Source organism: Panthera uncia (genome assembly GCF_023721935.1).
Source record: "Panthera uncia isolate 11264 chromosome E2 unlocalized genomic scaffold, Puncia_PCG_1.0 HiC_scaffold_19, whole genome shotgun sequence".
Classification (NCBI taxonomy): domain Eukaryota; kingdom Metazoa; phylum Chordata; class Mammalia; order Carnivora; family Felidae; genus Panthera; species Panthera uncia.
In genome coordinates this window covers 13180336-13202782 of record NW_026057588.1, presented here as the reverse complement: position 1 = coordinate 13202782, position 22447 = coordinate 13180336, and the positions used below count along the sequence as shown (strand labels likewise).

At 59.7% G+C, this 22447-nt stretch overlaps 4 protein-coding genes across 6 annotated transcripts in view; 1 reads left to right on the top strand and 3 right to left on the bottom strand.

The window, feature by feature from the left end:
* Window positions 1-2500, top strand: part of MAP3K10 (mitogen-activated protein kinase kinase kinase 10) — a 17647-nt gene extending 15147 nt beyond the window's left edge. The window contains exons 9-10 of the mRNA XM_049621816.1: window positions 275-928; window positions 1901-2500. Of these exons, the coding sequence (XP_049477773.1) occupies window positions 275-928; window positions 1901-2223 (977 nt within the window). The 3' untranslated portion in view covers window positions 2224-2500. The remainder of the gene's footprint in view (window positions 1-274; window positions 929-1900) is intronic.
* A 269-nt stretch (window positions 2501-2769) lies between these two features.
* Window positions 2770-4912, bottom strand: TTC9B (tetratricopeptide repeat domain 9B). Its single transcript, XM_049622323.1, has 3 exons — window positions 4498-4912; window positions 3767-3949; window positions 2770-2897 (listed from the first exon to the last, which is right to left on the bottom strand). Exons 1-3 carry the CDS (start codon window positions 4910-4912, stop codon window positions 2770-2772), a joined length of 726 nt encoding a protein of 241 aa, XP_049478280.1.
* A 3340-nt stretch (window positions 4913-8252) lies between these two features.
* CCNP (cyclin P) lies at window positions 8253-11175 on the bottom strand. The gene is given in 7 exon segments (XM_049622322.1): window positions 8253-8277; window positions 8279-8484; window positions 8561-8719; window positions 9255-9410; window positions 9488-9577; window positions 10795-10992; window positions 11074-11175. Coding segments are annotated over 7 exon segments (936 nt in total).
* Window positions 11176-17124: 5949 nt separating this feature from the next.
* AKT2 (AKT serine/threonine kinase 2) overlaps window positions 17125-22447 on the bottom strand; it is a 63025-nt gene continuing 57702 nt past the window's right edge. For 2 of the 3 annotated variants that reach the window (XM_049621821.1, XM_049621820.1), the window contains 7 exons: window positions 22075-22143; window positions 21133-21255; window positions 19549-19677; window positions 19108-19322; window positions 18543-18630; window positions 18338-18440; window positions 17125-17303 (listed from right to left, as the gene is read on the bottom strand). In XM_049621821.1, coding sequence (XP_049477778.1) covers window positions 17224-17303; window positions 18338-18440; window positions 18543-18630; window positions 19108-19322; window positions 19549-19677; window positions 21133-21255; window positions 22075-22143 — 807 coding nt within the window. In that variant the 3' untranslated portion in view covers window positions 17125-17223. The other variant, XM_049621822.1, reaches the window with a different exon arrangement.

The following is a 22447-nucleotide window of genomic DNA, read 5'->3' as shown; positions in this document are numbered from 1 at the left end:
TCCTATTCCTGTTCACTGGGTGGAAAGAGCCGATTTCACTGGACCAGTGGGTAGGAAACATTCCCAAAATGGGGGAAGGGCAGCCCCAGGGTGCAGGGTCATTCCTAGAGGCTTTGGGAGGAGAATGATTTGAGAACCACGTTTAATGGGACTTGGTGGCCTCACGCCAGAAGGGTCTTTCTGGGTAGCCCCTTGCCCACCAAGTCTCCGGGGGTGGCGGGGGCTGCGGCCAGGCCAGCCCTGGAGGCGATTGACGGCCCTCTCCCACTTGCAGAGGAGTTCGCGGAGGCGGACGGAGGCAGCAGCGTGCCTCCCTCCCCCTACACCACCCCGTCCTACCTCACGGTGCCGCTGCCGGCCGAGCCCTCCCCGGGGGCGCCCGCGCCCCTCTCCCGGCCCGGGCACGGCGGCCGGCGGCGCTGCGAGCTGGCTCTGCTGGGCTGCGCCACGCTGCTGGGCGCCGTGGGCCTGGGCGCCGACGTGGCCGAGGCGCGCGCGGCCGACGGCGAGGAGCAGAGGCGCTGGCTCGACGGCCTCTTCTTCCCGCGCGCCGGCCGCTTCCCGCGGGGCCTCAGCCCGCCCGGGCGCTCGCCCGGTCGCCGCGACGACGCGGCTCCCGGCCCGGGCCTGGCGCCCTCGGCCACCCTGGTGTCGCTGTCGTCCGTGTCCGACTGCAACTCCACGCGTTCGCTGCTGCGCTCCGACAGCGACGAGGCCGCGCCGGCCGCGCCCTCCCCGCCGCCCTCCCCGCCCAGCACCAACCCCCTGGTGGACCTGGAGCTGGAGAGCTTCAAGAAAGACCCCCGCCAGTCTCTCACGCCCACCCACGTCACGGCCGCGCGCGCAGTGAGCCGCGGGCACCGGCGGACGCCGTCTGATGGGGCGCTGGGGCAGCGGGGGGCGCCTGAGCCCGCGGCTCCCCGCCCTGGTGAGTGAGGCGCCCACACCCAGGGCGCAGAAAACCGACCCTTCTCCCCTAACCCCACCAAAGTCCCAGGTCCCAGCCCAGCGGCGACGCCCTAGATGTCAGGGTGGCCTCTTGCTTAGCATGGGGGGAAGGGTCTGTGTCCCCATGGTCCTCACTGCTAGAGGCACCGCGGGCCCCCAGGTGATTGAGACCCAGGAATGCAGGAGAGGTGGCAAACTAATGCCTCCAGGGGCCAGGTGGGTGGCATTAATGGCAACAGTAACAACTATGGGTAACACTCATGTGCTAGACACTGTTCTCTCTACATTTTTTTTTGTTTATTTTGAGAGAGAGAGAGAGAGCCTGAGCCGGGGAGGGGCAGAGACAGGGGAGAGAAAATCCCAAGCAGCCTCCATGCTGTCAGCACAGAGCCCAGTCTGGGGCTCCAGCTCACAAACTGAGATCATGACCTGAGCCGAAATTAAGAGCCAGGTGCTCAATGGACTGAGCCACCCAGGCGTCCCTCTATAATTCGTTAACAAAGACAAAGGTGATTAGGACAGGAGTTAACTACCTACTACCAGGCACTGTGCTACGTGCTTTGTTGTTTTATTTAACCCTCACCTATGTAGTGAGCTGCTGTCATCACCATTCAGAGATAGTGTCATGCCTCAGGTCTCCGTGTGCGCACACACCCAGTGCCACATGCATAAGAGGCTTCAGACGGATGAGGGCTTTCTGTATCTAGAGGGATGACGAAGAAACAGGCTCTGATAGGTTAAGGAATATGCCCAGAGTTGCACCCAGTTGAGTGAGCAGTTCGGAGTCGTAGGGGCCTAGGTGAAGGTCCCACCCCTCCTGGAAAGTGGGCCCAAGGAGAGCAGCAGATACCTCAAAAGATGTCAGAGACCCCAATTCTCATGTGACAATCCTGGCTTTTAAATGCCATCCTCTGGCCCACCCCATTGACCTCATCTGATCCTCTCTTACCAGGCCCTCGAGATCCCCTGGACTTCCCCCGCCTGCCCGACCCCCAGACCTTGTTCCCGACCCACCGCCGGCCCCCCGAGTTCCCTGGCCGCCCTACCACCCTGACCTTCGCCCCAAGACCCCGGCCGGCTGCCAGCCGGCCCCGCCTGGACCCCTGGAAACTGGTCTCCTTTGGCTGGACACTCAGCATCTCGCCTCCCAGCAGGCCGGACACCCCGGAGAGCCCTGGACCCCCCGGCATGCAGCCCACGCTGCTTGACATGGACATGGAGGGGCAGAGCCAGGACAGCACAGTGCCCCTGTGCGGGGCCCACGGCTCCCGCTGAGGCCTGCCCCCCACCGCCCGCCTGGGCAGCCATGAATGTAGCGCCCCAGGCCCCGCCCCAGCCTGCCGCGCCACAAGGCAGGGGAGGCCCTGGGCAGGATACTCTATTTATTGGGGAAGGGGGGAGGGGGTCACTTAATTTATTCCTTTGTACCCCAGAGGGTGGGGCCCTGTGCCCACCCTGCAGTGAGGGGGGAGGGTGGGCAGGGATACTCAGGGACAGGGCACATCATAGGGATTCGGCACAAAATGCAGCATTAAAGGTAACCCCTGCCCCCTACCGCTCTTGGCTGTGTCTTTCCCCAGCCCAGGCCCTTGTCCTGGGGCACCCCGCTAGGATCCCCCCCCATCCCACACTTCCTCCCTGAGCCTGGGGTCCAGGGGGTGAAGCCCAGGTGCACATTCCCTCTCCGCCTCCCCGTCCCCACAAGACACCACACAGAGGCTACAGTCACCAGTGACAAGTGCTTTACCAGCAAACACGTGAGTCAGGGGAAGTTACATGGTGAGGTGGGAGTGGGGGTAGCGACAGTCCCCCAGGTTGGCCTTAGCCTATGACATCCCGATTCCCTGGCCCCGCCCCGGCCCCAGCCCCGGCCCCACTGTCTTCCCGCTGGAGGCTGCGACGGTTCATCTTCAGCTGGGTCAGCTGGATGTAGCGCAGGACATTGGTGTCTGCAGGGGAGGCGGGCACGGCATTATCTGGGTGTCCTGGGGCAGCTCGCACCTCATGGTCCCCAGCCTTCAGTGCCCCCCACCCCCAAGCACAGCTACTGTTGCCAAAGCCTTTACCCCAAAACCCCAGCCACAACAGGCAGAACGGGGGCACTTCTTTTGCTTTTGCTGTGCCCTCTGCCGGGAATGCCTCTGCTCACAGACTTCTGTCGTACTCCCTCCCCGCCCCCGCCAGCCTCCCGTAACATCTGCAAGAAGCCTGTTCTCTCTAAACCTCTCACCAGGAAAACCAGTCTTGCCTCTGCCCCCACAGCCCTGTGTCCTGTACCTGTTGTGCGCCCTTTTCATTGGCTCTCAATACGAGACTATTGTCTCTGCACCGCCCCCCCCCCCCACACACACACGTGCACCCTGTGATGTCCCAGAGGGCAAGCAACAAGCCTCCAACTGGGCCAAACCTGCCCCTCCCACCCCCGCCCCTGCAAACGTCTTGTCATTGCCCACCCTGGGGTCTGCCTCCCTGCGAGTGCTCAACAAGTAGCGGGTGGGTGAAGCGCCCGGGTGAAGAGGTGAGTTGGGTTCGTGAGCGGATGAATGAGTGGGGGGGTGAGTGGATAGGGAGTGGCTGAGTAGGTGAGTGGGAGGCTGAGGAGTCAGTGACTGAACCGATGGGAGGTGGTTGGGTGGATGTCAGAGGAACATGGGTGAGTGAATGGGGGGTGAGCGCCTGCGTGGGTGGGTAAGGAGTAGGTGGATGGAGAGGTGAATGCTGGGGAGGAGGCACAGCACTGCCTTGAAGCAGCTCGGCTCTGATCCTCCCTTGTTCCCTTGTTTGCTCCAGCCCCTTTCCCTGCTTTGTCCACCCTCACCTGTGGGCTCCCGGCTGCGGGCCTCCTGCAGGTAGCGCAGCGCGCGTGCATAGTCGCCCAGGTGGTAGAAGGCAATGCCAGCGCGGTAGGTGGCCTTGAAGTTGCCCTGCTGCTTCTCCAGGACCTTGAGACAGTACTCGCGCACCCGCTCATAGTTCACCAGCTCCGACTGCAGCAGGCAGGCTGCGGGGACACCGGAACCGGTGCTCACAGAGCCTGACGGCACCCCCAGAGCTCATCTGACTGCTAGGAGCCTGGCCTTCAGGCTGCAGGAAGCCCCAGCCCTTTCCCTTGGCTGAGCCGGGCCTGAGGGACTGCTCAGGCCACCGGGGCCGCCAATCTTCTGACCAATTGGGATAGAATCGTTCTGCGCCGCCGCTAGAGGGCGCGAAAACAGACAAGCGCTCCCGGGCAATTAGCTGGGAAGTTTCTGCAGGGGAGAGTACTAAACACAATCTCAGGTGAGGGGTGGGGCCTTGAATCGGTAATCCAGGGTAAGATTTTCTCATCTGAGGTTCGCAGGTGACAGCCCAGAGCCCATTTCTTGCCTCCCAGCCCTTCCATCCCTGTGTTCCCCTACGTCCCCAACCCCTCTCCTTGATAAATTCTGGGGTCTCCCTTCACAGACCCCAGGTCTGTTTCATGCAAGCCTCCAGTCCCCCGCTCAAGGCTTCATGATTGCCCGTCACTCCCTACTCCTCTCCCGTATGCGTCCCCCGACGGCCCCGTACCCGTGAGAGAGTCATAACATTCCACCTCCGTGTTCTCCACCAGGCGCCGCTGCTCCTCGCTGAGGCGGGCTGGCCCCGGGCTGCTGGCGGGCCCGGGGGCGGGGGCGGGCAGACCTCCAGGGCGGGCTCCCTGCGCCGCCTTCAGCTGCAGCAGTGCCCGGTGATACTTGCCGATGGCTTCCCGGAACTTCTTCTCTCGGTAGCAGCGCTGGCCCTCCGCCTTGAACGCCACGGCGGCCCGCAGGCTGCTGTCGAGCGCCGCGCCCAGGCCTCCCGACGGCTCTGGGGCAGGGCTGGGCCGAGCCGAGCCATGGCGGGGGCCCGGGCCCGGCGGGGAGAGGGCGGGAGGCGGGCGCGGCGGAGGCTCCGGGGCAGCGCTGAGCATCAGCACCGGGGACAGCGCGCCGCGCTGCATTGTGGGAAACTCCTGCGGCCGCCGCTGCAGCTACCGCATCGCCCCCCGCGGGGCCGGTCCCCACCCTTTCTCCGCCCCCGCACCTCCGGCAGTCGACTCCGCCTGCCCCCTATGGGTCTAGAGAACCCCCTCAGGACTTTCCCATTCTATCCTCCAAATCAGCCCCAGCCCTAGTTCTTCAGCCGGCCTCTCCCTTGTTCCCACTCCCCTTACCTCCCACCCTCCTGCCTGCTCTCCTCCCCCATGCCCAAAGCTCCCAAAGCTTTCTAGAAGGAAAAAACAAGTCTTGGGGAAAGAGCAGGAAGATATTAACCTCGTTGGAAAGCTGGTTTTCAGACCCCTAGTCATTTCCCATATTTGGATAAGAACACAGGTTATGGACTCAGGCTGCCCAGAGTCAATTCCCTGCTTATTTCCTCACTAGTTGTAGCACTTGGACACATCACCCAAATTACCTGGGACTCTATATCCTCGTCAGTAACATAAGACAATGATAGCAGCTTGGAAACCCATTTGTTCATCTATGCAACAAATACTCACTGATATATTTTCTGTGACCAGCTCTGGTCTGGGTGATGCCGGGAAAGAGCAGCTACTGAGAGAGCCTTGGACCCTACTCTCTCTGAGCCCCTAGTCCATGGGGAGACAGACCAGTGACCCGACAGTGACAGCCCAGAGTGGGCTCACCTGGGAAGCTCAAAGTGGCCAGGGTGGGATAGGGAGACACAGGCAGGGGGTCGAGCCCTGGATGGGGGAGACACAACAGGTTGTCAGGGTCCAGAGGAGGTGCCTGCCCTAGACTGAGGCGGTGAGTGAAGGCTTCCTGGAGGAGGGGATCACTCTATGAACCAAAGAGATCTGCTTCTTGTCCTGAGTTCACTGTCTGGGGAGGAGACACAGTGGGAAAGCAGACAAGGGACAGCCCGGAGTGAGCGGCACAATAATGCACAGAGAAGGAAGCATGTGAGAGGCTTTTGAGAGAAAAACAGGGTGAACAGGTGAGCGGGATGGTTGATCTTCCACTGTCCTTAGCTGCTCACTTGGTGGTGGGACCTTGGCCAAGCTCCTTGATCCTCCTCCACCCTGCCTTCCTCCTGTGTGACCTGGGGATACTACGTGAGTGTATTTCAGAGTAGTTGTAGGGACTGAATTATGTTATGTAGGTAAAGCACTTGGCGCAGGGCCTGGCACAGGAATGGGCAATTAACAACCCCTGTTTCTTATCACCCATGAGACTGTGAGGTGTATGATCTTAACAGCCTGGCCCCAGGGGCACCTGGCTGGCTCAGTCAAGAGCCTGGCCCCGAGTCAGCACCCAGGTATAGTTGTTGAATGAATGAGTGAATGAATAATTTCGGGTACTGTATATATTCCCACCTTCCCCCACACCTGCAAGACCCTGGTTTGGGCCTCAGCTCCAAGCACCAAGCTTATATTTCCACTCTCCCCTCACCCTGCCACCACACATCCTCTTTCTGGAGGCCACATGGCAGGTCCCACCCTATAGGTCCAAACCTGAACTCAGCACTTAAATATTTTCTGAGCACCTACTAAATAGCTAGGTGCCAGGGGCTCGGCAGAAACAAGGGACAAGCATACCTATCTCACAGTTCTGCTAGGATGTAGTGCTAACAATTTCCATAACACCTACCGTCAGGCACTGTCCTAAAGTTCTATGTACTTATTAACTCACATTCTCATCACACCTCTATGAGGCCAGTGCTATAAATATACCCATTGACACTGTGGCTCTTCAGGGGTTAAGTAAATCAGATCCTATTTATAGAACACTTGCTATCAAAGACCCATACTACCCCAGACTGAGGACTCTCACAGGCCAGCATATTATATGTGATGTGTTGGGCTTGTCCAACCATTAAAAAATAGTGAATTTGTTGCTAACTTATAAACGTAGAGATACTTATGGAACCGTAGATGTTCAGCTACACTTGAACAAAATCTGAAAATCTGGCAACATCGAGGTAGCATTCCTTATGGCTGGGACAGGTGTTCTCAGCTTCCCACAGTCCCCATCCCTCCCAGTTTCTTCTCAGCTTGAGACCAAGAGCCATTCAGATTGCAGCGTCTCTGTCCATTTATCTCCAGTAGGCGGTTACGCTTGGGATGCTAGTTTTAGGTCGCGGAGCCGCGCTTGCGGAAGGCCGCCAGTGCCCCCTGGCGGAGAGGTCCAGAATTCGCCTCGTATCTCCCAGCCGCCATTAAGAGACTTGGTAAAGAACATCCAATCAGAAAGATGAGAGGCCCGGAAAGTGACCAATCAAAAGCGAGAGAGGGGTCGGAATTCGACCAACGAGGACAGAGAGCGCTCAGAATAAAAAAAAACCTCTTTTATTGAACTGGGAGAAGGATAAACAAGGAGAGTCTTTTTTTGATGGGGTGTCCAGACTCAGGGAGTCCCGGGCTGGGGGCGGCGGAGCAAGCGGGCGGCGGCGAGGCTGGTGCCCTGGAGCTGGGGCCGCGCGTACTTGAGGAAGGTGGCTGCGCGGCCGGGCGAGGGGCCTCGGAGCGCGGCGCGGGCCATGCACGGCTCGAGCGGGCGCAGCTCCGCGGGGCTGCGGCGGGGAGACGGAGAAACTGAGGCGGGGCAGGGGCAGCGGTGAAGACGACCTGTCCTCGGACCAATCAGGGGGTCTCGGGAGGTTGGCCTGGAGGGCGCCGAGGACGAGCAGACCCCCGATTCTCCCCCGCAGGACGAGGCCAGTGGAGAGCAGGAGGGGGGCTGAAGGTGGACAGACATCCAGCTCTACCCCGGAGGGTGGGGGGTAGAGGGAGGGCTCGGCGAAAAGAGGGCTCACCCTGGCATCCAGTTAAATGGTTAATAGAGAGGTGGGGGGCGCCCCTCTGGACACCCCATTTGCGGCCAGAGGGGCAGCTGGGGGACTCGAGGTTGGCCAACCTCTCATTCTCAACCTTGGGACGCAGTTAGGATCTTCCGAGGCCAGGAAGATGCTCTATCTTCCACCCTGGGGCAAGGTTAAGAGTCCCCAAATCTAGACAAACACCTCATTCTCCGACACCCCCAGACTGGACAGGCACACCATTTTCTCACATCCAGAAAAATCAAGTCTGGGTGCACCCCCTCCCCTGGCTCCAAGGTCTCTCATTCTCTGAGACGGTAATGACTGTGACCGGGAAGGGGCGCCTGGGTGCCTCGGTCGGCTGAGCGTCCGACTTCAGCTCAGGTCATGATCAGGTCAGTTTGTGAGTTTGAGCCCCGCGTCAGGGTCTGTGCTGGCAGCTTGGAGCCTGGAGCCTGCTTCGGATTCTGTGCCTCCCTCTCTCTCTGACCCAACCCACTCGCATTCTGTCTCTGTCTCGCTCAAAAATAAACATTAAAAAAAATATTTTTTAAGTAGAAAAATAAAGACTGACCAGGAATGTAGGTCCCTGGAGCCATACCTGTAAAGCGCCGGCTCCAGGCCTGAGCCCGCCCCGTCGAGCAAGCGATGCGCCAGGCTCAGCGCCGCAGCTGCGCGCCGACCCGGCTCCCATCCCGCTGCCTCGGCCTCCAGCAGAGACAGCTCCAGAAAATAGGTGGCAAAGAGCGTCACCTGCCAAAGCCCCGGGGAGATGAGGCCACGCCCCTACCCCCATACAAGCCACGCCCCTGCCCCCCTTGCCCCGCACCTGGGGGCTGCTCCCGGCCAGCGCGGCGAGGAGCCCGAGGCAGAGTAGCGGGCCGGGGTGGTGCAGCCGGAAATCCAAGCGGCTCAGGATGCGGCGCTCTGCGCGCAGGAGCTCGGCCCGCGAGAAGGAGCCAGCGCCCAGGAGGCAGAGGGAGGCACACTGCGGGTTGGGGGGGGTAGGGTGGGGAGAAGACGTGGGGGAGTCTCGGACCCCTGCCCTGCAGCGCTTCAGTCTCCGTTCTGGACCTCGATTTCCTAGTCTGTAAAGTGGGGCCATTGATTTGTTGTCTGGAAGCCATGGAGAGCACAGGCTTCAGAATCAGACCTGGGTTCGAGTCTTACTGTGTGACAAGGACATCACTGAAGCTCTGAGACTCCGTTTCCTCGTCTATAAAACGGAAATAGTCCTCTCTACTTCACCAGGCGGCTCTGATAAGGCACCGGCTCGAACTACTCAAGGGCCACAACGACCGTTGTTCAAGACTGACTCCAAGTCCCACCTGTTTTGGGCAAAAAGTCTTTCCCTGGGCCTCAGTCTCCTCCTCCGGTAAAGGGACACCGTGGTAGCCCTGACCTCATACAGATACGCTGGGATTCCAAGAGTGAGTAAAGCGCTAGCTCGGCACACGCTAGGTGTTTCATCTGCGACGAGGCGAGAGAGGCTTCCACCCTCCCAAGCCCCACTCCGGAAGTACCTCGGGAAGCACGCGTTCCTCCATTTTGCAGGCCACGAACAGGCAGGCCACGCCCAGCAGCTGCAGGCGCTGGAGGCGCACTCTGCCGGCGCGCAGGTAGGAATCGAGCAGGTGCACCGCCAGGTAGAGCGTGTCCCCCGCCAGGCCCAGGTACTCCTGGGGAGGGGCGTGAGTGACCACCGGGGATCTAGGCTGCGACGCCGGCCCAGCCCTGCCCCCTCCCGGATACGTACGTGCACCTGGATCAGCCAGTCCACCACCAGCGCGCGCATCTCCGGGGTCACAGCGCGGGGCAGGGCCCTCCGGGGCAGCGCGTGGCACACCTGGGGTTGGGCAGGGACAGCCTCACTCTCCACACCTGTGCTTCGGCTTCTCGCCTGAGCTCCGGCCCTAAGTGCAGCAGCCTCCTCGCACCGACTGGAGGAAGCGTGAGTGCCCCGCCGCGCACCCCCGAAACCGGCCTCCAGTCTTCTCCAAATGTGCCTCTATTCCTTGTCCCCATTAGAGCCTTGGACTTTGTTCCGGACGCCTCCCTATCCACGTCTCCAGTCTGTAGCCCTCATGGCCACGGCTCCTCCTAAGCATCAACCCCTGGGTTTCCAGACCACTAGTGGTCACCAGCCCTCCACTCATTCTCAGATCCTCCCCCCAAGGGTCTTTCTAAAATACAAAACTGGCCAAGGAACTCCCCAGCTTAAAACCCTTTCATGGCTGCCAGGACCCTCAGGAGAAAACCCTAACTGCTTTCTGACTCTCAGGCACTGCCCCCCCCCTCGCCTCTGACCCCCCTCCCCCCAGTGCCAACACCACCACCTCTTCCCTTGTCTCCCCTCACAACCCACACTCCAGCTACCTCAGCCTTCTCTAGCCCTAGACTATGCCACGTTCATTCCCACCCCAGGGCATTTGCACGATCCTTCCCCAGCTCCCTGCATTGTCGATTCCTCAGCCCTTCAAACCTCAGCTCAGCTTTCCTACACAGAATTCTCCCTACACCCATTGCACTCCCTCTCGGTATTTTCAGTCTGGAGATAACCTGGTGTTTCCTTGTGTGTTTTGTCTGTTTGCCTCCCTAGGCTGCTGGCACCACAAGGGCAGGGATTTCTCTCTGGATCACAGCTGTATCTCAGTTCCTAGAAGAGTCCCTGGCTGGGGAGAGACAACTCACAAGATGCTTCTTGAATAAATTCATCCCTGCGGTGTTTCTCCCGACAGTGCCTATCTTGCACAGGTATCTGCGGACTTACCGAGCCTGCACTTTGGACTCGGGGGCCTTTCTGCAATGACTGCCTACATCGGCTTGGCTGTCCACAATGAAAGCAGACTATGTTGTTCATGACAGCATCCCCAGGGCCGGGAATATGCTCAAAAACATTTGGTAAGAAACCGCTAAGTGTTTGTAAGCGAATACATGTCAGAGACAAGCGGGAGGGGCCGTGCACTAGCAAAGGAGGGGCTGCAGGCAGCCGGGCGTTCCGGAAGGCTCGTGGGGTGGGCCAGCCTGAGCCTCGTCAAACCCGCACCCCTCTGCTGCGCTCACCATGACTTCGGCGAAGATGTCCCCAGCGTACTCGCGCTCTCCCGCCAGTCCCAGCGCGCTCAGCGCCTCCGCCAGCCCGGGCGGCACGCAGGGCCCCGGGGGCCGCGCCTGGCGTCCTGGAGACACGCTCGCGCCCTCGCCGATGCTGTCGGGGACCGGGACGCTCGGAGGCTCGGGGTCGGGCGAGGCAGCGGGACTCTGCAGGAGAGAGGAGGGGTCTGGAGTCAGCGTCCCGGAGACAGGCCCGGGGGGGGGGGGACCCTAACTGCTGCCTCTCACCAGCATCCTCCAGGCTGGCGTCGAGACCCGAGCCCAGCGCCCAACCTCTTCCCGCTGGAGCTGAGGACCTGTGGCGGGCGCTTTAAACGTGCCTGCACGCATGCGTGCCGAGCACCCGGGCAGGTGCGGAGGCAAAACCGAACGCCCCTCCAAACCTAAGGTCAGGCAGCTGGAGTCAAATCCTCTTCCTGCTACTAACTATGTGATCGGGAACAGCCCCTCCGAGCCTCCCTTTCCTCAGCTGCAAAGTAGGGATTGTTTCCAAACGTGTAAGTGGTCAGTCTGGGCTGGCGCAGCCACCTCCTCGCTGCTCCCCGGTCCCCATCCCCTGTAGTCTGTCACCCCCATTCAGCCAGAAGGGATCCGGTGCACGCCCAAGTCAGATCCCACCCTGCCCCTGTTCACAACTCCACCGAGTCTCCCATCTCAATGGGAAAGTCCATGAGGTCCTATATTATCCTCCCCACCAGCCCCACGCACCTTGGAGCTCGTCGCCCAACCTCCCCACCCGCCTCATGTCTCCTGCCACACCGGCCTCCTGGCTCGTTCTCACCCACGCGAGGCACGCTCCTACCCCAGCACCTTCGCACTCGCTGTTCCCCTTGCCTGAAATGCGCTTCCCTCACATCTCTCATTTAAGGTGTTTACTCAGATGTTACCTCCTCTGTGAAAAACACCATCCTGAGAATTTCCTATCTCCGTTCTTCACACCTGTTCTCTCGTGAGCACTTACCGCCTCATCTTCGTTACTCTCTCCTGACTAGGATGGGAACCCCATGAGTGCAAGGCTTGCCTTCTGTTTTGTTTTGTTTTGATTGCTGTATTCCCAGTGCCTAGAACAGGGTTTGGCGCGTGGCAGGTCCTCAAGAAATAGTTGTTGGATAAGTGAACAGGCTGGATATAATTTACAAACAGTGGCTTGCAAGGACCTGATGAGGTGATGTTGGAGTGAAACCCGAAAGACGAGCCGGGAATGCAAAGGTGGGGTGCGTGGAAGACCGGAATATTCCAAGTGGTGGAAACAGCATGAGCAAAGGCACTGAGGCAGGAAAGGGATTGCTATTTTCAGGCACTGGAAGGGCAGAAAGCCTGGAAACATGAGCAGAGAGAGGATTGTGAGATGCTGAACTAACAGCTTCCTGTCAGACAATAAAACCCAAACTCCATACCTTGGCCACAAGACCCCTTCGGCCCACTGTTAGCTCTCTAACCTCGTTTCCTTCCCCGTCCCCCTCTATTCCCTTTGACGCACCCCCACCGACCCCGGCCTCTTCGTGTTCCCCAAACACACCAGGCACCCGCCTGCCCCAGGGCCTTTGTGCGTGTCGTTCCCTTTGCCTGAACACTTGGACAAAATCTAGGTATTTACATTTTCAGAGCATCTCTACACAAGACACTAACTACAAAGGGCATGTAGTAACTTTATAGCAGAGAGATGTGACAGACCCCACCTTCAGTCATGGGACAGAATCTCATGTGCCTCTCGAGAAGGTGCACCGAGAAGGGCACATCATTTCTGAAAATCCCTGTCAATCCCTGTCAAAATCCCTGTCTAGCTTGAATAGAACCGTGAGGAAACATCGGGCAACAAACTCTCAGTGGGGGACATTCTGTAAAGTGCCCCCGCAACTGAACGCAACATGGCAGTCGTTAGCCAGGTCATTTTTATTTTGCTGTGACCACTGGTCAAATCTGATAAAGATCTGAGAGAAGAGGGGTGTTTCAATATTAACTTCCTGACCTTGATAATTGAACTGTGGTCACGTAAGAGAATGTTCTTGTTTTAGGGAGCACATGTAAATATGAAGGGGAAGAAGGAGGGAATAATCATAAAATGTCACAGGAACCTGCATGAAGGGTAGATGAGAATTCCTTGCACTTTTTTTTTTTTTTTTTTTTTTTTTAGTAGGCTTCATGTCCAGTGTGGGAGCCCAACACGGGGTCTGAACTCTCAATACTTGAGATCTAGCAAGACCTGAGCTGAGATCAAGAGTCGGACACTTGGGGGCACCTGGGTGGCTCAGCCAGTTAAGCGTCCGACTTCGGCTCAGATCATGATCTCACAGCTCGTGAGTTCGAGCCCTGCGCTGATGGCTCAGAGCCTGGAGCCTGCTTCGGATTCGGTCTCCCTCTCTCTCTGCTCCTCCCCCGCCCATTCTCTCTCTCTCTCTCTCTCTCTCTCCTTCAAAACACTGATACAGTGTTTGTCAGGTTTCTCCACTGAGAAGTCGCTCCCCCCCTTTCTATACCATCCACTTCGGAAGGAAGTCACTTTGCAGCCCACACGTAAGGAATGGGGGGCTATGCTCCCCCTCCTTGAAGGCACGGTACTTACAGAAATTCTACAGAAATGACCTGGAATTCTGTACACGTGTCCGTTTGCACCATTTACCATTTATCTCCATGCCAACTTGTTTATTGTGACTCTGGGTGTAACCCAGGACTGTGCTATTTTTGTTGCTGGACGTACTTTCAACTTTGCCCAGTGGGAGCACTTTCCATCCGCTCCTGTATGCCTTCACATACCCCTATCAGTAAGGCTCTGCTTTGCAGGTTTTTTAAGTTTCTTTATTTATTTGAGAGAGACAGAGATAGCGTGAGGTGGGGAGGGGCAGAGACAGAGGGAGAGAGAATTCCAAGCAGGCTCCTCGCTGTCAGCACAGAGCCCGATTGGGGGCTCGAACTCACGAACTTTGAAGTCACGCCCTGAGCCAAAACCAAGAAAGAGTCAGACGCTTAACCGACTGAGCCACCCGGGCGCCCCTGCTTTTCTGGGGTTTGAGCAAGCCCTTACTTTGGGGCACTACGAGGTGCCCCAGGCCTAGAATCATCTTAGTACTATTTCTGAAAGTGTTCTTCTATGAGCCTGCAGTTGCTTACAAAATAAAGTTAAAAATCTGTAAATCACCGCACGTTTTCCGGAAAACTATCGGACACGTGTTAAAATACAGCCACCCGGGAACGTGGGCCACAAAAGTGCCAGAAAGATGGATCCTTAAGGTTTATTACAGCACCGTCAGTAGCAGCAAAACATCTGGAGACCGAGTAAATTGTCAACTAGGGGGGTCTGGATCGGGTGAGGCATACCTGCCTCGTGAGAGGAGCCTCATGAAGCAAGGTCCCCAAAATGCAGAGGGAGAGACTCATTTCACCAGGGACCAGCCCACCCTAGTAACGTTCATGTGTCGGCAGGAGCATTGGGAAAAGGTGGCAGGTGTAGCCCGGGGACTTGGCATTATTAACTGGGACAACACAACACCAAAGGGAAAGAGCCTTTTTATGGTGCCAACGAGAACGCCAGGAAGGGCATGCAGGGCCTGGGAGCTGCGTGGATTTTCACTTTTCCTTCCTCGTACTTCGGTGTTGCTTGCATTATTCACTCTCACACACATACATGACAAAAGACGAAGTAATCCACTCAAAATTAAAATTTTCCAATTGGTAAAATTTTATTATTAAAACTCTTCCACCTGAAACTCCCTTTGGGAAAAAGTTCTACAGAAGGAAGCACCACTACATCTGGGGAATCTATGTTCGCCCGAGGGAAGTGTTCGCTAGCCTGTGGGCCCAGAGCCGGGGACCAGGGACCAGGGACCGCGAGGTGATCTATCGGACTGAGGTAGGCTCAGGATTTCCTTGGAGTGGTGCGGGGAGAGGAGGAGAGAAGGAACTGGCACCGGCTGCCTCCGGAGCCTTGACTGGAGGGAAAAGTAGAAGGCTCTTCTTTAGAAGCTTCTACTGCTGCTGGTCTTATAAGCACCAGCACATGCTTTTGTAATTAAATAAATAATAAAGTCCACGTGAAGTAAGAAACGGCCACGCCTTCCCGAGTCTAAACTGGCCCTGACTTTTCTCTGCTGCCCTCACTCAAGATCTCAAGGACTCCACGCGTGCGAAGCAGCCCTAACGCCTGGCGAAATCGGACACCAAATTCATCTGTGCCAGGGCAGCCCTGGTCCCAAGGTGCGGGAAGGGCGGTTCAAGCTCGGGAACCACAAGGTAAAGGGGACAAGCTCTCAGAGGGTCCCAGAGCTGGGGGAGGGCTGTGACCAAACCAGAGGCATCCACCTCGACTCCCATTCATACGCCAAGGATTCTGTGTTGGAATCGGGGGGCCTCGAGGCTCCCTGGTTTGGCATAAATGGGGAGAAGGGGACTGCATGCGATGCCCGGCCCTGGGACTCCAGGGTCACGGGAAGGGCATCCACTCCCACACCTGCACTCCCAGGGCTCGGGGGCGCCTCGCATGCCCTCCCCTTTCAGAGCCAGCCAACCCCCCCCCCATCCCTCCAACCCCCCCCCCCCCCTCCCCATTTTAGCCCAGGCAGCTTCTGAAGACTGGGAATGGCCTCTGCCCGCCGGAGTCACAGCCCAGGCCCGGGCAGCTTCCCAAAGTCCTCAGCGGCTCCCACCCACAGCGGCACCCACACGGAGGCCCAGCCACCCGCCCGCGCCCTGCAGCCCGAGGGGACACAGCTCCAGATGGCCAGGCCCGGGCACGGCAGACAGGTCCTAGGGGCAGGTCAGTGGGGCCGGGCTCCGCAGGCAAGTAACGGCCCAGGGCGGTGGGCCCCGGTCTGAAACGAGTGTCTTTATTGCTTGTACCGTACAAATGGGAGGAAGGGGGAAGGCCAGTGGGGAGGACAGAGAATTGTCAGATAGAAGGACATACGCACACAGAAAGGAAAAAGACCCCCCACCCACCCAAACCAACCCTCACCCCACCCTAGGATGTCTCTCTCGGAACTACCTAGTACAGGAGGTGGGGCAGGGAGATCAAAACCACAACTAAATTCCACACACCGAGAGATGTTGGGTGGTGGGGGGGGATGGGAGGGAGAGTGGGCAGCAAATGGATCCCAGGTGTGGTCCTCCTGCTGGGCCAGCACCCCTCCCTCAGGGGATGAAATGCTCAGGCCCGGGGACAGGGCCCAAGCCCACACACACCACACACTCAAGGCCGAGACACGCTTGCCCTCACGCACACATACCCAACACATGTGCACACACACACACACACACACACACACACACACGCCCGTGTGCATCCACGTCCGGGATGCAGAGGGACATCCACAAACACACACAGTCTGAGGCACGTACCCCCGTGCCCACAGCACTGACACATGTTCACCTTAAGGCTGCAGAACGTGGGGCCCAGAGGCGGGGGGGTAGAAAGGGGCCCTGGAGCCTCCCCTTCTCAGAGGCCCCCACCCCAGTACGTACCAGAGACCCCCCACCCCACCCCCTTCGACCCCAGTCCATGGGGCCCAATACTGTCTTGGTGCGAGATGTGTAACAGCCGGGGCTGGCACCCCTCCGCCCCAGGCGGAAAGAAGGGGGTGATCCCAGCCCCCATCCTTGGAAAGAGCTGGGGCTGGGCCCGGGGTGCAGCGGGAGTTAAGGCCAGCTGGAAGGAAGCCCTGGTAAGGCACAGGACTGGGTGGCGGGGAGGCCAGTCCCCAAATGTTCCTCCTGCCTCATCCACAGGGTCAGGAGAGCAGCTTGGGAGGCTGGGGAAGGCGGGGCAAGGAGGCAGTGCCCATCCCCCAACCACACGAGGGAGCCCTGGACCCCCAATCCCGTACCTTCCAAAGGCCCCAGCCTGTCCCTAGACATTATTGCTTTTCTGCCCCTGTGGGATGAGGGGCTGGGCTACCCGAGCCAGGCCGCTCTGAGCCTAACAGCAGGGCACGGAAGGCAGCACCGGGGCACTGTCCGCGGGGCATCATGTCCCACAAGGTGTCCCCTGAGGTGTCCCATGAGAAGGCGACCTCTGACAGAGGCAGACTGCCTGCAGGCGCCTGGCCAGAAATTCAGGCAGGACCCACAGCCCCACGCTTCGCCCCTCCCTGGGGCTTGTGTTGATTAAAAACCGGAATCCCTCCAGCGGAGAGTCTCCCAAAGGCTGGTCTGAGCACAGAGGTGAGGACAGGACAGGACAGGATCCTGGAGGCAGGGCCGCTGGGACCGCTGAGGTGAGTTTGGCAGAGGGCTGAAGAAAAAACTGGAAATGGGGGTGAGCAGGTGAGAGATGGGGATGCAAACAAAAAAGGCAAAAATAAAAAGTTTAAAAACAAGAGAAAAGCCCCCGGGCGGTGATGGCAGCCGTGCGTGTCCCGCGGCGGTGGTGGCAGCAGACGGCTCTGCTCACTCGCGGATGCTGGCTGAGTAGGAGAACTGGGGGAAGTGGGTCCGCTGGTCCAGTTCGAGGGAGCCCAGGCTGTCATCTGTGGGGGGCAGTGGGAGGTGGATCGGAGAGAACGGGCCTGCAGATGGCCCGGCACCCCGACCACACCCCCGGGAGCGGGCAAGGGGGCCGCGGGGGCCCAGCCTCAGGAAGGGGTGCAGGTGGCGGGAACCCCCAGCCGGTGGGCCATCGGTGAGACCCTCCCCTCCGGTGCCACACTCTGGTCTAGCCTAGACCCTTGGCCCCCGCCCCGCTGCCGTCCCCGCCGATCCAGCCCCCACGCACAGCCAGAGGGGCTTCGGAGGGCCCGGAGGCAACCCTGTCCCCCTCCTGCACAAAACCTCTCCGTCGCTCCCCATGAAGCAAGTTCCCACTCCTTCCAACGGCCCCCAAGATCCTCTTACTCTGGCCCCATACCCCCTCTACCCCAGCTTCTGCAACACTCCATCCTGGACTCTCATTCCCGAGTGCCATTCCTTCCGCCAGGAACTTGGCTCAGCTGCCCAGGCCTCCCACCACCCCCCACCCCCCCCCACCGCACCTCCTCCAGGTAGCCCCCCGCTGACTCACTCGCAGGCCAGGTCAGGCATTTCCTCTGGGTTTCCCCAGTCCCTGGGCTTCTATACCCTCGACCTGACCACTCTGGGCTGTCACCCCACCAGGCCTGAAGCTCCCTCAAGGCAGGGCCCAGGGCCGACTCAGTCACTGCTGTCCCCAGCACAGCCCAGCACTGGGTGGGTGAGAATCAACGAACCAATCCAGCCCCAAAGACATGGGCAATTTGGAAAGACAATTAATGAATGTGCCATCCCAGCAGTGACAACTTCCTGTGTCTCCTGCCCAGACCCCTCCCCGCTGAGCTCTGGAATGTGCCATGGCCAATGGCTCCCGGCGACCCCCACTGGGTGTAAAGGTGCACAGACCAACAGCCAAAAGCCCTTCGAGCCAACCGCTGGCAAACTGCCCAGACACGGGGAGGGGGCCTACAAGCTTCCTCCCCGGAACTGGGTCAAGGGCAGACCCCACCCCTCCATACCCAGCCGGGCCCACGGGGGGAGGGCCTCAGACACTCACAGCGGTCCGGGGGTGTGATTGTAATGGACTGGGCGGTGAACTCGTCGTCAAAGTACCTTGTGTCAACCTCAGAGGTGACCTGAGGTTTGAAGGGTGGCAGGAGCTGCGGAGGTAAGGAACCCAGACTCAGGACCCAGGGGATGGGAGGCCTTGGCCAAGATCACCCTCGAGGGGCACTGCAGGAGCGGGTGGGCGTGGGGCTCACCTTCTTCTGCACCACGTCCTGCCAGTTGACGCTGAGGAAGAACCTGTGCTCCATGACCTCCCTGGCATCGCTGGGCCCCCCGCCGAGCCTGGGCAGAGATGGCCATGAGTACCCGCCTCCCGGGCCAGCGGCTTCTGGGAGACGGGCCTTCAGCGCAGGCCCTGAGCGACCTCTAGTGATTCTGTCCTGGCCACAGACCACCATTCCACACAGGAGGAAACCATGGTTCAGGGAAGGGGCTCTCAGCCCTGGGTCACAGCCCCAGGGGATCCCAACCCAGGACTCCGAGTCCAGAACAGGAGCCGAGAGGGTGGCCTCGGCCACCCTCGGCGAGGCTCAGGGCTGCCGTGACCCTCGGCATGCCCAAAGAACGAGGCAGTGCGGACAGGGCGCTAAGGACGGCCTGGCCCCAAGCGAGTCCCCCACCAGGGCCCAAGCTGCGGGGACTAGTGGAGGCGCCGTGGGGATGACACACAGGCGTGCGCCTGTGGACTTGGCCCCCTCCGAGCGAGGGGACAGCGCAACAGGTAGCACGGGGCCGGGCGGGACAGACTCCAGCCCTCACCTCTGCTTGGGGTCCTTCTTAAGCAGCCCAGCAAGCAGGGACTTGGCCTCAGGGCTCAGTGTGCGTGGGAAACGGATCTCCTCCATGAGGATGAGCTCGAAGAGGCGCTCGTGGTCCTGGTTGTAGAAGGGCAGGCGGCCGCACATCATCTCGTACATGACCACGCCCAGCCCCCACCAGTCCACCGCGCGGCCGTAGTCGTTGTCCTCCAGCACCTGAGCAGGTGAGCGGGGAGGGGCGGTGAGGGGCCGGGCACACGCCTGCCGGGCAGCGGGGCTGAGAGGGACCCACGGAGGGACATGGCGCTGCCTGTGGCCACGGAGGGCCATCTAAGGAATCGCAGCACGGCCCTCACAGGGTCTGCGCTGGGGAAACCACACGGGTCCGAGGGCCTCTCCTCCCTTGGCCTCGCACGCCCCCGGGACCTCCAGCCTCAGGCACCTCGGGTGCCAGGTACTCGGGCGTCCCACAGAAGGTTTTCATGGTAGCCCCGTCACTGATGCCCTCTTTGCACAGTCCGAAGTCAGTGATCTTGATGTGGCCATCTTTGTCCAGCATGAGGTTTTCCAGCTGTAGGAAAAGTCGACGTATCAGGGACGCGTCTTCCCAGGGTTTCCCACCACCGCTCCTGAATCCCACGCCCCCTGGCCGTTCCCGCGGAGAGCTGTGGCCGGGGTGGTAGCTGTCGTGCCAGGGGCTCCAGGCCGGGCACCGGGCACACCCCTAGCACAAAGTCAGGCCCGTGAGGCTCAGAGGGAGGCCAGCCCCCAAGGGCAGCTGGAAAAAAGCCAGGCAGAGAGAGACGGGAGCCGGGCTCTGCCCACGGGCTCCCCACAGCATGGGCTGCAGCGTCCCAACTCTCCGAGCAACGCCAGCTTTCTTCCTCCACTTCTTTTAAGTAGGCTCCACACCCAATGGGGGGCTTAAACCCACCACCCCAAGATCAAGAGGCACATGTTCTACCGACTGAGCCAGCCAGGCGCCCCTCTTCCTCGACTTTTAACCAAACTTAACACAAATGGGCAATTTAGTGGGCTTCTGTGTAACCCCTACCAGGCCAAGGGAGAACGTTACCAAGACCCCTAGAACCCTCTAGGGGCCCCTTGCCTGTTATTAACCGTCCCCTCAGCTGAGGAAGAACTTTACTCCTTTGCTTTTCTTTAGTTTCCCCACCTACGTATGCACTGTATGTTTAAACAACACAGATCTGGGGCGCCTGGGTGGCTCAGTCGGTTAAGCGTCCGACTTCGGCTCAGGTCATGATCTCGCGGTTTGTGAGTTCGAGCCCCGCGTCGGGCTCTGTGCTGACGGCTCGGAGCCTGGAGCCTGCTTCGGATTCTGTGTCTCCCCCTCTCTCTGCCCCACCCCTGCTCATGCTCTGTGTCTGTCTCTCAATAACAAATAAATGTTGGAAAAATGATTAAAAAAATAAAAATAAATAAATAACACAGATTTGTACGGTCTGTCCTGGCTTCCCCTCAGCGTGAGCCCATGAGGGGTGCAGCACGGCTGCAGGGCTGCGGTTCACTCAGTGGCTGCTGTGCAAAGCCCGGCCGCGGGGCGCCACTGCAGTGCGTTCTAGCCGTTCTCCGACAGCAGACACCCGGGTGGCTTCCAGCTTGGGGCGAGCGTGAACAGCACTGCCGGCAGTGTGCGCGCATCCGTGCTCGGTTCCCACCGTGCATAAACCTGGGGCAAAACGGCTGGCTCACGGGGACGTGTCCACTCGGCTTTGGTGGATTCGGCCAAACTATCTCCTGTGGTGCTTGTACTAATATTACCTCCACCCCCCACCCCTCCCCATTCCCCGCACAGAGGGGTGTGTTCACCAGAGGCTCAGAGAGGCCTGCGGGACCTTAGTGTGGGACAGCCAGCCGGGGCCTAGGCCAGAGGGTGAGTGGACTCGGGAACACCCACAAGTCAGAGCCTCCCTGGAGGGGGAAGTGTGGGCCTGAGGGCACAGGCCCGGCCTCCCCGGTGCGAGCCCCACAGGTGCCACAGGCCAGGAGGCAACCGCACACTCACCTTGATGTCGCGGTACACCACGTCCCGCGAATGCAAATACTCAAGGGCAGAGACGATCTCTGCACCATAGAAGCGGGCTCGCTCCTCCGTGAAGACACGTTCCCGGGACAGGTGGAAAAACAGCTGCCAGCGGAGGAAGGAGCAGAAAGTCAGATATCGGCCCAGAGGAGCAAGAAATAGGACCCTGCCTGCCCCTTGGCCCCCAACACTGAGCCCAGTGACACGGTGACACCTACCATGAACCTGCAAGTGACGGCAAGAAGAACCAAGCGAGAGACAGTGAGCAGGGAAGAACTCAGGTGAGGAAACGGAGTGAGGCATGAAGAACGAAGGACAGCCAGGAGATGCCAAGGGGAGAGTTAAGTGGGGACAGCATGAGGGGACAGGTGAGGGAGGGAGGGGGGTACAGCAAGAAAGCACAGGCACACGTCATGAGCAAGTGACAATAAGCTGCGGACCAATGGGACAGACGAAGCCAACAATGAGGAGCCGGTGAGTGACGCCACACGCAGAAAGCAGGGTGCGGGGGCTGAGGGGCAGGTGGCAGCCCAGGCCAGAGCAACCCAGTCACAACGAGTGGCAGACTCTTCCTGTCAGAACACGGGGGAAGGCGGAGCGCTGGCAGGCCCTGCCCCGCACACACTTTCTTGGCAGCCGTTAAGGACGCCCTTTGCCGTTTGGCCGCCCCCCTTCCCACAGCCTCTCCAGGCCTCTCTGGGCCTGTGTGTGCCCCCTGCCCACTGACTCACTAGCTGTGTGAACTTGGGCCCAGCCGCTTAACCTGAGCTTTAGTTTCCTCGCCTGCGAAATGGAGATGGTGATGCCTGCCTCGAGAATGAGGGGACATCCAGCCAGGCCCCCTCCGCCCCCTCTACAATTGCCCTCTGCCTCCCACGATACCTGGGAAGGAGACGTGGGAACACTGACGCAGGCTATGCTCACCTCACCACCGTTGGCGTATTCCATCACGAAGCACAGGCGGTCGTGGGTCTGGAAGGCATACTTCAGTGCCTGGGGAGGGGGGTGGGGGCAGGAAGGCGGCCAGGGTGGGAGTGGGAAGAAGGCAGGCTCTCTGCGGACTCTGCAGGCACGCTCCCCACCCTGGCAGCCGGGGCTCAAACATCAGCTTCCCCTTTTGGGGTGTGTGAGCGAGCTTGTGGCTCTGAGGGCAGGGAAAGGGTTACTGGGCTGAAGGAGGCTGTCCTCAGCCTTCAGCTAAGCTTCTGAGAGGTGCGGCCAGGGAGATATCCAGTTCTGAGCAACCAGGGCCATTTTACCCCTCTTCTCCACAGTCGTTGTAGGTCTGCTGGCCGGA

Coding starts and splice junctions, on each gene's coding strand:
- TTC9B (XM_049622323.1), bottom strand. CDS start 4,912: ATGCAGCGCGGCGCGCTGTCCCCGGTGCTGATGCTCAGCGCTGCCCCG. Junction 3,950..4,497: donor ATGTTATGACTCTCTCACGG/GTACGGGGCCGT, acceptor GTGTCCCCGCAG/CCTGCCTGCTGCAGTCGGAG. Junction 2,898..3,766: donor CCGCAGCCGGGAGCCCACAG/GTGAGGGTGGAC, acceptor CCTCCCCTGCAG/ACACCAATGTCCTGCGCTAC.